Source organism: Rhinopithecus bieti, unplaced genomic scaffold (assembly GCF_001698545.2).
Source record: "Rhinopithecus bieti isolate Rb0 unplaced genomic scaffold, ASM169854v2 scaffold_39746, whole genome shotgun sequence".
NCBI classification, from domain to species: Eukaryota; Metazoa; Chordata; class Mammalia; order Primates; family Cercopithecidae; genus Rhinopithecus; species Rhinopithecus bieti.
In genome coordinates, this window is record NW_016816960.1 from 1,059,633 (window position 1) to 1,072,411 (window position 12,779).

Genomic DNA, 12,779 nt, shown 5'->3' on the forward strand with positions numbered 1-12,779 from the left:
AAAAAAAAAAAAAAAAAAAAAAAAAAAAAAAAAAAAAGAAAAGAAAGGAAATTCAGAGGGTAAAGTGTAAAGTACCTAAACAAAGATGGAGATGGCTATGGAATAGTTGGGGAGCATTGCACAAATCAGTTTGGTGAGAAATCAGCTAAATTAGTGGCTGGTGAGATTGCAGAGGGAGGAACAGAAGATGCACACGTCAAGAGAAGGGAAAGGGCAGGTTGGACTATGTAAATCATGTTCTGAAAAAGTTCATCTCAAAGAAGTGGGCACTGCTACACACTGATTTCAAGAAATGTAAGCGCTGCAGAATAACTTTTCCAGATCACTCCCTTCATAAATCTATATATGGTCCCAAGAACTCAGCAAACTGGTGCAAGATTCCAGAAATGAAATAGTCATGTTCTCCACCAGGCCCACCACATCACCTCACCGTTCTCGGAGGAATGTGCAGCAGGCGTCTTTGATGCTCTGCAGCTGCAGGAAGCTCGCCCCCATCAGCAATGACTGGACATTTTGCTGGTCAATGGCAAGGTTGCCATTGTAAGCAAAGTTGATCAGAGCCTCCAGGGCACTAGAGGAAAGAGGGAAAGCTGTGAGATGCTCTTCAGAGACAAGTCTTGGCCCACAGGAGACTCAGGCCCTAAATGAACTGACAATACTTAGCCCAGGCCCTTCGAGAATCTAATGGAGTAACTACTTCACCATAGCCTAAAACTCATTCTACCAAGTTGTCTTCATTGCCCTACAGAAAATTCTGAAAAAGAGAACACAATCACCTACAATTTCACTACTGAAAAAGTCAACACTGGTTATTTTCTACATTCATTTTTAGTCCCTGATTGCCTACATGCAAGAATTATATGGATATAATCAAAAATACTTATCAAGCCCTTTCCCATGTTGCTACACTACCTTCATGTTTATTGTTTTTAGTGGCTGCTATATAATATTTCAACATGCAAATATGCTATCATTTATTTCCTTTATTGGTAAGCATAATAGCTATTACCATCTTATTGCTGTTAGAACGTTTTTGAATTATTTCTTTGGGGTAAATTTCTAGAATGAGATTTCTAACATTTTTTCTGCTTTCAACTCACACTGAAAATGAAATCCAAATTTCATCTACAGGGCTGTAGGCGCTCTGGTCCCTCTCCATCTGTCTGTCCTCCTCACCTCCACTTTCTCCCTTTCTCACTTGATTCCAACATTCTGAACATATTCTTACCTCAGGGCCTTTGCAATGACTCCTCCCTGTTTGGAGGACTCTTCCCCCAGATGGCTCACTCCCTCACTTCAATTAAGATGTCTCAGCTCAAATGCCACCTCATGACAGGGGCCTTCCCTGATCACTCCAAAATAGCACAGCCTCCACCATCCTTCACTAGCCTTTACTCTGCTTTACTTTTCTCATATCACTTTCACTCTTAGCCATACCATGCATGTATTTGGTGACTGCCAAAGCACTACTAGAAAGCTGGTAGGGGCAGGGCGCTGTGGCTCACGCCTGTAATTCCAGCACTTTGGGAGGCCGAGGCGGGTGGATCACCTGAGGTCAGGAGTTCGAGACCAGTCTAGCCAATATGGCAAAACCCTGTGTCTACTAAAAATACAAAAATTAGCCGGGCGAGGTGGCATGCACCTATAGTCCCAGCTACTTGAGAGACTGAGGGAGGAGAACTGCTTGAACCCAGGAGGTGGAGGTTGTTGCAGTGAACGGAGATCATGTCATTGCATTCTAGCCTGGGCGACAGAGACTCCATCTCAAAAAAGAAAAAAGCAGGTGCCTGTAATCCCAGCTACTCATGGGAGGCTGAGGCAGTAGAATCGCTTGAACCTGGGAGATGGAGGTTGCAGTGAGCCCAGACTGCACCACTGCACTTCAGCCTGGGTGCCAAGAGTGAGACTCCATCCCCGCTGCAAAAAATAAAATAAAAAAATGAAAGTTGGCAGAATGAGAAGAGGTGCTGTTTTCTCACTGTTATACCCCAGATATACGACAGAGCTATGCTCATTATGGATGTTCAGGCAATCTCTGTTAAATGAAGCTCCTGGACTATTCATGGGACAAGCATGCCTCCTTCAGACACACACTTCAGAGAAGAGGAGGGCACAACTGCCCTTGGACACCTTACTTCTATGTCTTTCCTCATAAGTAACTGGCCTAAGATTTCTTTCTTTCTTTTTTAAGAGTCAAGGTCTTACTCTGTTGACCAGGCTGGAGTGTAGTGGTGTAATCACAGCTCACTGCAGCCTTGACTTCCTCGGCTCACCTCCCACCTCAGCTTTCTTTTTTTTTTTTTTTTTGACGGAGTCTCGCTCTGTCGCCCAGGCTAGAGTGCAGTGGCCGGATCTCAGCTCACGGCAAGCTCCGCCTCCCGGGTTCACGCCATTCTCCTGCCTCAGCCTCCCGACTAGCTGGGACTACAGGCGCCCACCACCTCGCCCGGCTAGTTTTTTGTATTTTTTTAGTAGAGACGGGGTTTCACCGTGTTAGTCAGGATGGTCTCGATCTCCTGACCTCGTGATCCACCCGTCTTGGCCTCCCAAAGTGCTGGGATTACAGGCTTGAGCCACCGTGCCCGGCCCACCTCAGCTTTCTAAGTAGCTGAGACTACAGGTGTGCACCACCGCGTCCAGCCAATTAAAAAAAATTTTTTTTATACAGATGTTGTCTAAGCCGGTCTTGAACTCCTGGCCTCAAGTAATCCTCCCGCCTTGACCTCCCAAATTGTTGGGATTTCAGGCATGAGTCACCTTGCCTGGCCTGATCTGAGATTTCTACTTTGCCATAGGTATATAAATCCTCTTCCGGTATCGGGGCAGATCACCTTCGATCATCCAGAGGGTAACACACAGTCTCCTAGCTCTTTTCTCCCTAGTTGTCACCACTGTCAGATTAAGAGGTTGGGCAATAACTGACTTCCAGCTAAGGGGATAACCTTGGGCTTGATCTCCTTGAGCTTCAATTTTCTGAACCATGAAATAACCATAAAATCTGCCACCTTCTAGATCTGTGTTGTCCAATATAGTAGCCATCAGCCACATGTGACTATTTAACTTTAAAATTAAATTGATTAAAATCAAGCAAAATTTAAAATTCAATTCTTCAGTCCCACTAGTCATATTTCAAGTGTGGCTACCATTTTGGGCAGTACAAATAGAAAGAACATTCGCATCACTGCAGAAACCTCCAGTGGACAACACTGTTCTAGACTGATAAGAAGGGATGTGAATGAAGACACTTATTTAAAGAACTACTTTGTCAGCTAAAATGACTAGCCCAGAAAAGTGCAGAGAATAATATACTACCACTCTTAAACCCAGCCCCATTAAATGTATTTCTCTTATAGTAGGGTAAAACCAGCATCAAAACTCCCGTCATTGTAACCCTATCTCAGACCACTGGCTGAGGTTCTAATCTGCTTATTAATCACTTACTATTTGTCTGGAGCTAGGCTACTAGACACTGTGTCCTGCCGCAGGTCCTCAACGGAACCGTGCACAGGCTGAAACTGCACCTGGAAAGCAGCCTGCGAAACCTAATGGTGGGATTCAGTACCTTGGGTCCATTCCTTGCATTACAATCTCATCCTGCTTGCACTCCATCATGTCATTTGTAAACATAGCATGGAAATATGGGATTGAGGCTGCTAAGACGATCCGGTGAGCACTGAATTTGTGGTCCCCAATCTGTGGGCAAAGTAAAATACAAAGACAGATATTGAGGAATGAAAAAAAACAAAACAAAACAAAAAAAAACAAACCCACCTCCCTCGGCAGCATACCCCACTGCCCATTGCAACGGTGTTGAAGGCATTCCAGGGCATGGAGGCCAAGGCTTAGCATGATGACCCTGAAGTATTTTAAATGCAATATACTCAGTTACAGTAGAAGAATGTAAACAACACATTTTAATGAAGTGTTAAAACAGCTAAAAAATTTATGCCTGAATGTTTCATGTAATCATTTTTGTTTATATGGTAGTCTCCAATGCACCCCTTTCAGCTACTCCACCAACTCAAATACCTGATTCCTGTAACACTTTATCCCAACCTCAGGCAGATGGACTAGACAAACAGTCCAAGAATGCTGGTGCTCCTAAAAGTATGCTCCTCAAGAAGAGTAAATATGTAGTGATGGGGCCGGGGGGCGGTGGGGGCATGAGAAGATACACTGGTGTTGTGGACTGGCTGCTGCTCTGTGTGGTTAGCAGGGACAGAGGCCAACTCTTCCTCTAATAAGTGTCAAATCCTCACTGACGCACCCTTAGCCTAAGGAATTCTATAAAGTGTTTTCCAACTATCTGTCAAAAGGCTCTTCCCTTCAATAAGCCATTTATAGCTCCAAGCTATATAAACATTTTCACTTAAGAACTTTCTATTCTCCAGGAAGAACAAAACAGTCCTTTTTTCCTTTTCATTAGGTTCCACATCAGTGAAATGCCAGAGAATCTCACTATCTGATGCTCATCTCTTTGTGTCATGTTTATCCAAGGATTTGAGGTTGAAAGATGGAATCCTTGGATAAAGAGGCGTGAGCCACTGCACCAGCCTCTACTCAAATTTCTTAAAGTTATTCTATGAGGTTTATTACAAAAGAAAAAAACAACAACTAGCAGTCTCTGTTTTCTTGATTCCTTGCCCCTGATTCCTACTCCCAGGGGCAACCTCTTGCTTCTAGGACTTTTCTCCATCTTTCTAAATAATATGCTTACATATTACTTGTTGACTTTTCACTTTGAGTTATTCCCTGTGGTACCCAACCTCTAAATAGCTCCCAGTAAATGCTGACTCTTGGTATTCACACCCTTGCGTGGTCCCCTCCCACAACATGTCAGGGTTGGTCTATGTGACCAACAGAATATAGCAGAAGTGATGATGGTATGTCACATTCAAAGCTAGGTCATAAAAGGCACTGAACTTCTTCTTACCCTGTTCTTCTGGATCACTTGCTCTAAGAGAAGCTAAATAACATATCCTTAAGAGAGGCCCATATGAAGAGGATTAAAGCCTTCTACGGCTACCTGAGTGAGCTTGGAAGAACATCCTCCAGCTCCAGTCAAGCCTTCAGATGACAGCAACTTTGTGAGAAATGTCTAAGCTGCTTCTGAACACGTAGCCTGCAGAAACTGTGAGATAATAAATACTTGTTTTAAGTCACTAAATTTTGGGCCGGGCGCAGGGTGGTCATGGATGTAACCCCAGTACTTTGGGAGGCCAAGGAAGGTGGATCACTTGAGGGTGGATCAGGAGTTTGAGAGCAGCTTGGGCAACATGGTGAAACCCTGTCTCTACAATAAATACAAAAATTAGCTGGGCATGGTGGTGCATGCCTATGATCCCAGTTACTTGGGTCACTGACACAGGAGAGTCGCTTGAACCTGGGAGGCAGAAGCTGCAGTGAGCCAAGATCATGCCACTGCACTCCTGCCTGGGCTGGAGTCTCAAAAACAAAAAAGTCACAAATTTTGGGGTAGTTTGTTACGTGGCAAAAGATAACTATTATATTACTAATCTAATTCCTATTATGGAAGATTAAGAATTTGTCCTGATACCTTTCTTCATGTACTACCCCATACACTCTCCTTATCTTTCCAATATGATTAGGTCAAATTTTGGTTAAATTAATATGAAGAGTTGCATTAAGTCTATGCAAATGTTATTTGTAGCCAAGCCATGCTGCACACTGTGAGTATACTTCCTTTTTGCATAATTTTTCTTTTCCCTGGAGCACAACACTCTGGTTAATATATTCAGTCAAGTACTCTATCAGTTGTTTAAGTTGTCTGTTTTTTTTTTTTTTTTTTTTTTTTTTTTTTTTTTGAGACGGAGTCTTGCTCTGTCGCCCAGGCTGGAGTGCAGTGGCCGGATCTCAGCTCACTGCAACCTCCGCCTCCCGGGTTCACGCCATTCTCCTGCCTCAGCCTCCCGAGTAGCTGGGACCACAGGCGCCCGCGACCTCGCCCGGCTAATTTTTTTTTTTTTTTGTATTTTTAGTAGAGACGAGGTTTCACCGTGTTAGCCAGGATGGTCTCGATCTCCTGACCTCGTGATCCGCCCGTCTCGGCCTCCCAAAGTGCTGGGATTACAGGCTTGAGCCACCGCGCCCGGCCAAGTTGTCTGTTTCTTGAGACATTATCTACTGGAACTCTTCCTGGGAATTCTGTTTCCCTCACCTATATTGACATCCCCGTTTCCTGAACCCCACTTAGTCCTCTTTCTTATTTATTTACTTGTTCTGGTAGAAAGCATCTTCTAGGCTAGGTGTGGTGGCTCACACCTGTAATCTCAGCACTTTGTGAGCTTGAGGCAGGTGGATCACCTGAGGTCAGGAGTTCAAGACCAGCCTGGCCAACATGGTGAAAACCCATCTCTACTAAAAATGCAAAAAATTAGCCCGGCGTGGTGGCGGGTGCCTGTAGTACCAGGTACTCGAGGTGCTGAGGCAGGAGAATTGCTTGAACCTGGGAGGCGGAGGTTGCAGTGAGCTGAGATCACACCATTGCACTCCAGCCTGGGCAAGATGAATAAGACTCCACCTCAAACAAATAAAAATGTGTCTTCTAGCAGAGCTTCATAAGAAGGGGTCTATGTACAATGTCTGAAAATATCTTTACTACCCTCAAGCTTAGACAATAATTTAGTTGGTTAAAAAATTCAAAGTTTAGACTTTTTTCCTGTCAAAATTTTGAAAGTATTGCTCCACTGTCTTCTAGTTCTTTGTTTTTAGAGATGGGGTCTTACTCTGTCTCCCAGGCTGGACTTGAATTCCTGAGCTCAAGCAATCCTCCTGCCTCAGTCTCCTGAATAGTTGAGACTACAGGCATGTCAGTGTGCACCTGGCTATGTTTTTTTTTTTTTAAAGTACATGTGTGTGTGTGTGTGTGTGTGTATTTGTAGAGACAGGTCCTGCTTTGTTGCTCAGGCTGTTCTTGAACTGGCTTCAAGCGATCCTCCCATCTCAGCCTCTCAAAGTGCTAGGATTACAGGTGTGAGTCACCATACCTGGCCTACTTTGTTGTTATTGAGAAATTGAATGCTATTTTGAATCCTAACTCTAAGCATGTAACTGTGCTCTCTAGAAGCCTTTAGGATTTTCTCTTTATTTTTTTTTTTTTTTTTTTTTTTTTTTGAGACGGAGTCTTGCTCTGCCACCCAGGCTGGAGTGCAGTGGCCGAATCTCAGCTCACTGCAAGCTCTGCCTCCCGGGTTTACGCCATTCTCCTGCCTCAGCCTCCCGAGTAGCTGGGACTACAGGCGCCCGCCTCGTCGCCCGGCTAGTTTTTTGTATTGTTTTAAGTAGAGACAGGGTTTCACCGTATTAGCCAGGATGGTCTCGATCTCCTGACCTCGTGATCCGCCCGTCTCGGCCTCCCAAAGTGCTGGGATTACAGGCTTGAGCCACCGCGCCCGGCCCCTCTTTATTCTTATAGTTCTAAAATTTCACAGTGTTGTATCTTGGTATTGGTTTTCTTTTATTGTGCTGTATCAATCTACAGACATTATTTCAGTTCTGGAAAAATCCCTTCACACTATTTCTTTGATAATTTCCTCCCTTCTATTGTAATTTTTTCTCCTCAGAAATTTCTATTAGTTATGTGTTAGATTTCTTGGAATAATCCTCTAATTTTCTTATTGTTCTTCCCTACTTTCCATCTCTTTCATTTGGTCTATCAGTGAGGAAACTTCCTCAACCCTACTTACAATCTTTCTGTGTTGTAGGTTTTTATATTGGCTATCGTATTTTTAATTTTCTAGAGGTCTTGTTTTCAAAAGCTTCCTTTTAAAAGAATCTTGTTCATCTTTCATGAATGCAATATTTTCTCAAATCTCTCCTGAGATATTATACAGTTACAACTTTTTTTTTCCTTCTTTATCTCTGCTTTTACTGTTTCCTGAGATATTTTCTCTCCCAATTGTTTTGATCTCTGTCTTCTATGTTAGAGGTTTTCTTTAAATGTCTGGTGACACTTGGCTAGGGGGTAGGATTGTCGATTTGTGGGCTTCATATTAGGGTGATCAGGCAAGAATCAGCCATTTGACTGAAGACCCCTGGAAGTAGTCAGTATCTTTAGGACTTTTTCTCTGGAGTTAATTTTATCAGAGCAGGATCTTCCAATCTCTTGCAGGGAAATATCTGTCAGCCTACAGATATTCTGGAAACTGGGTGTAAGAGGGGGATGGTTCTACCATACACTACTGATAACTCGTATCTTAAAGCCCTTATTTTCAGTTTTGCTCCATATTGCACCCCTCTCCTATGCTTGGTGTGCCTGATGCGGAGCCTCTGGTTCAGTATCTAAGACTACATTTCCTACCTCCTGAGAGAGTGGGGGAGGGGGTGCAGGCATCTAATTGCCTTTCATATAGACTTCCAAGTAATCTTCCTGTTTTCAGTATTTGGTATCTTCAATTCTGGAACTATTCCAGGGTTCTACATTAGAAATCCTCTCAGTTTGTCCCCCTGGGAGGCACTTTCAGTTCCTCTGGCCCACTAAGTCTTCCACACATGCTCTCTGGCTTTAATATTCCATTGATTTCTCATTTGCTGATATGTCTTTCCCCTCTTACTACTATTTTAATGGGGTTATGGAGGGGAATGAAAGTTAAGTGTGTATTCAATTGGCTGTGTTTAACTGCTGTGCATTTATTTTTCATCTAGAAAATAAACAGAAGACAAAAGAACAAGCTGTATGTGCACTAAGAGCGTGACCTGGTTTCAAAAAAAAAAAGAAAAAGAAAAAAAAAAACAGCTACAGAGAAGATAGGCCTATCTTGGGATATGTTAACCTGATTACATTTGAGTCTGTATTTAGCTAAGGTGAACAACAAATTGGACCTTGTCTAGATGAGGAAGACCAAGATGGGCAAGAGTATGAAAGCTATATCTTATAAGGAATAGCTGAAGGATAGTCCAGTAAAGATAATTTAGGAGGAACATGATGGTTGTCGTCAAATCCTAGAAGGGCTATCACATGGATTAGGACAGATCTAGAAAATTACAGAAAGGCAGATTTTCGTTTATCATAAAGAATAAGAGCTTAGAATACTTGGGAGGGTCCTGGACTGGTTTTAAAACTGTTAAGTGACTACTTAGAGACCTTCCAATTCTACAATCCTGTGGTACTACACTTTTGTGAAAAGCTTTTAAGAACCCAAACACTCTATTTGTAATCTCAGTTTTTACATGTCTTGTTTTTTGCTGGGCACAATGGCTTATGCCTATAATTCCAGCTCTTTGGGATGCTAAGGTGGGAAGGTTTCCTGAGGCAGGGAGTTTTCAAGACAAGCCTGGGCAACACAGCAAGACCCCATCTCTACAAAAAACTAGCCAGGCATGGTGGTGCATGCTTGGGAAGATGGTTTGAGTCCAGGAGTTCAAGGTTGCAGTGAACTATAATTGTCACTGCACTCCAGCCTCGGCAACAGAGCAAGAGAATGTCTCAAAAAATAAAAAATAAAATGTCACTTTAAAAAAAAATGAGAGGATCATTTATTGAGCTCCTTTTGTATGCCATGGACTATGCCAAGTACCCATTCTGCACATTTTCTCATTTCAGTCCTCATAGCAACCCTCTGCAGCAGGCCAGTACTGTGAATCATGTTCTATAGATGAGAAAACCAAGATCTGGAAGTTAAGCAGCTCACCCAAAGTCAAGTAGCTATTACGTGAAGGCAAGGAATTATGCTTAGGTTGTTACTGGTGGAATTGGAGAGGGACCTAATACATAGCATACCTTCTCTCAGCTTGAGTTCTCAGTTAATTGATAAAAAAATTAAAACTAAAAAACCTACACATATGATAAAACCACATAGAATTAAATATACATATATACAGAATGAATAAAAGTAAAACTGAAGAAATCTGAATAAGATTAATGAATTATAATTATACCAATGTTAATATTCTAGTTGCAATATTGTACTTCCAGTTCCTCTGGCTTAATAGTTTTGCAAGATATTACCACAGGAGGAACTGGGCAAAAGGAACAAGTTGTGGGCATGGTAGTTCGTGCCTGTAATCCCAGCACTTTGGGAGGCTGAGGTGGGAGGACTGCCTGGGTCCAGAAGTTTCAGACCAGTCTGGGCAATATGGCAAGACCATGTTTTTACAAAAAATAAAATAAGATAAATTAGCTGGGTGTAGTGGTGTGCACCTGTAGTCCCAGCTACTCAGGCAGCTGACACAGGAGGATTGCTTGAGCCTGGGAGTTCAAGGAAGTTATGATCACACCACTGCACTCCAGCCTGGGCAGCAAAGTGAGACCCTATCTCTATTTAAAAAACAAAAAATTAGGCCGGGCACGGTGGCTCGCACCTGTAATCCCAGCACTTTGGGAGTACGAGGCGGGCGGATCACGAGGTCGGAAGATCGAGACCATCCTGGCTAACACGGTGAAACCCCGTCTCTACTAAAAATACAAAAAATTAGCCGGGTGAAGTGGCGGGTGCCTGTAGTCCCAGCTATTCAGGAGGCTGAGGCAGGAGAATGGCGTGAACCTGGGAGGCGGAGCTTGCAGTGAGCCAAGATTGCACCATTGCACTCCAGCCTGGACGACAGAGCGAGACTCCAGCTCAAAAAATAAAATAAATAAAATAAAATAAAAGTATCAGGAAACCAGGAAACAGGCCTAAGGAAGAAATTCCAAGCTGACCAGGTCACTCTGTGGAGACAGAGTATGAACTGGAGGGACAGGAGTGGCAGCTAGGAGCACAGCCAGGAGACCACTGCCTGGTCCAGAGAGAGAAGAGCAGAGCTTGGCCTGGATGGTGGCAGTGGGAAAGGAGAAAAGAAGTCAGACTCAGGAAAGATGCTGACGTTAGAACTGCTGTGATCTGGTGACTGACTAGATGTGGGAGTGAGGGAAAAGAGGTGTCACGATGACTTCCAGGTTACCGGTGTGATCTGGCATGTGCAGGTGCCATATACTTAGATCAGGAACAACAGAGAAGGACAAAGTCAGGAGTAATGACCAAATAAAGTTTTGGACAAGCTGACACCGAGTGCCTGGGAGGCATCTAAACAGAGACTATGTAGAAAGTGGATGGCCGAGTCTGGAATACAAAGATAAGTCTGGGCTCAAATAACACTTTTGGAAATAACCAGTGAAGACAGAAAAAAGATCACTTAGGGAGAGAACTTGAAGTGTGAAGAGAAGAGGCTATAAGACAGCCTTGAAGAACTTCAATATCTAAAGATCACCTAGTAGAGGATGTATCAGCAAAGACACAGAAGGGAGCTACAGAAAGGAAATGAGAAGAGAAGGGAGAGGTCTGGAGGTAGAAGACAGTGTAGGTCCAACAGACAGGCAATGTGGCATGGAGACTAGATGGAATCAGAAGGTCCTCACCAGCTCTGCTACCTCAGACAGGGCTGGTCACACAAATTCTGTTCCCTACCACAGGCAGGTGGGGCTCAGCATTCAAGCAGTAAAGCAGCCCGGCAAAATCTGAGTTGGGAGTAATCTGAGACAGATGTTTCCAAAGAAAGCAAAAGATATACCCAGAGAAGATTTCTCTTTGATGGAAAACATTTTGATACTATTGTTCCTACCTTCAGGAGCTCACAATGAATATAAATAAAGCATTAAGAACAGTTAAGTGAGCCGGGCGCGGTGGCTCAAGCCTGTGATCCCAGCACTTTGGGAGGCCGAGACGGGCGGATCACAAGGTCAGGAGATCGAGACCATCCTGGCTAATACGGTGAAACCCCGTCTCCACTAAAATACAAAAAACTAGCCGGGCGAGGTGGCGGCGCCTGTAGTCCCAGCTACTCGGGAGGCTGAGGCAGGAGAATGGCGTGAACCCGGGAGGCGGAGCTTGCAGTGAGCTGAAATCCGGCCACTCCACTCCAGCCTGGGCGACAGAGCGAGACTCCGTCTCAAAAAAAAAAAAAAAAAAAAAAACAGTTAAGTGCTCAGCCTGCATGGACAGAATGCCCTTGGGATCAGTGGGGTTAAGACCAAGCTTTAACGCAGTCACAAAGAACGTTTAAAGCGCATGATTAGTAGTAATCCATAATTTTTATTGAGGCACATATTTGAAACATAAAGGCCATGAAGCTGGTGGGTAAGAATAAGTCTATAAAATGGAGAAGCAGTAGGGAAGAATTAATCCCTAAAAAAGAATTAAAAGAATAAGGTACGCAGAACTGCCCTATCAGATGTCAACACTTATTATAAAGCAATAAAAATTAGGAAATTGTGGTACTGAAACAGACCAATTGAATAGAATAAGCAGTCAGAAATACATCTCATATATATGTAAACTTGATAAATGATAGAAATGGCATTGCAGATAATACGGAAAAGAGAGTCTACTTAATAAATGGTGTTGGGACAACTAGTTATCCACATGGAAAAAAATCAAATTGAATTCCTGCTTCACATCACACTCCAAAATCAATTCCAGATAGAAAAAAGCCTTAATGGCCAGGTGCAGTGGCTCACGCCTATAATCCCAACACTTTGGGAGGCCGAGGTGGGAGGACTGCCTAAGCCCAGGAGTTTGGGATTGGCCTGGGCAACATGGCAAGACCTTGTCTCTATTTTTTTTTATAAAATACAAAAAAAGAAGAAAAAAAATCTTAAGCATTGAAGGCAAAACTTCAAAATTTTGGAAAAAATGTAGTAGGTCTTTTTGACCTTGAGATTAGGATTTCTTAAACAAGAATTCAAAAAGCATTAACCTTAAGAGAGAAGACTTCAATATTTGACTACAGTAAGATTAAGAACTTCTGTCCAGGCCAGGTGTGGTGGCTCATGCCTGTAATCCCAG

At 43.2% G+C, this 12,779-nt stretch overlaps 1 protein-coding gene across 2 annotated transcripts in view; it reads right to left on the reverse strand.

The window, feature by feature from the left end:
- The window catches only part of LOC108517640 (kelch-like protein 18), a 64,845-nt gene that overhangs the window by 27,025 nt on the left and 25,041 nt on the right, over nucleotides 1–12,779 (reverse strand). For both annotated transcript variants that reach the window (XM_017855696.1, XM_017855695.1), the window contains exons 2-3: nucleotides 3,563–3,693; nucleotides 431–571 (exon numbers count right to left, since the gene is read on the reverse strand). In XM_017855696.1, the coding sequence (XP_017711185.1) occupies nucleotides 431–571; nucleotides 3,563–3,693 (272 nt within the window). The remainder of the gene's footprint in view (nucleotides 1–430; nucleotides 572–3,562; nucleotides 3,694–12,779) is intronic.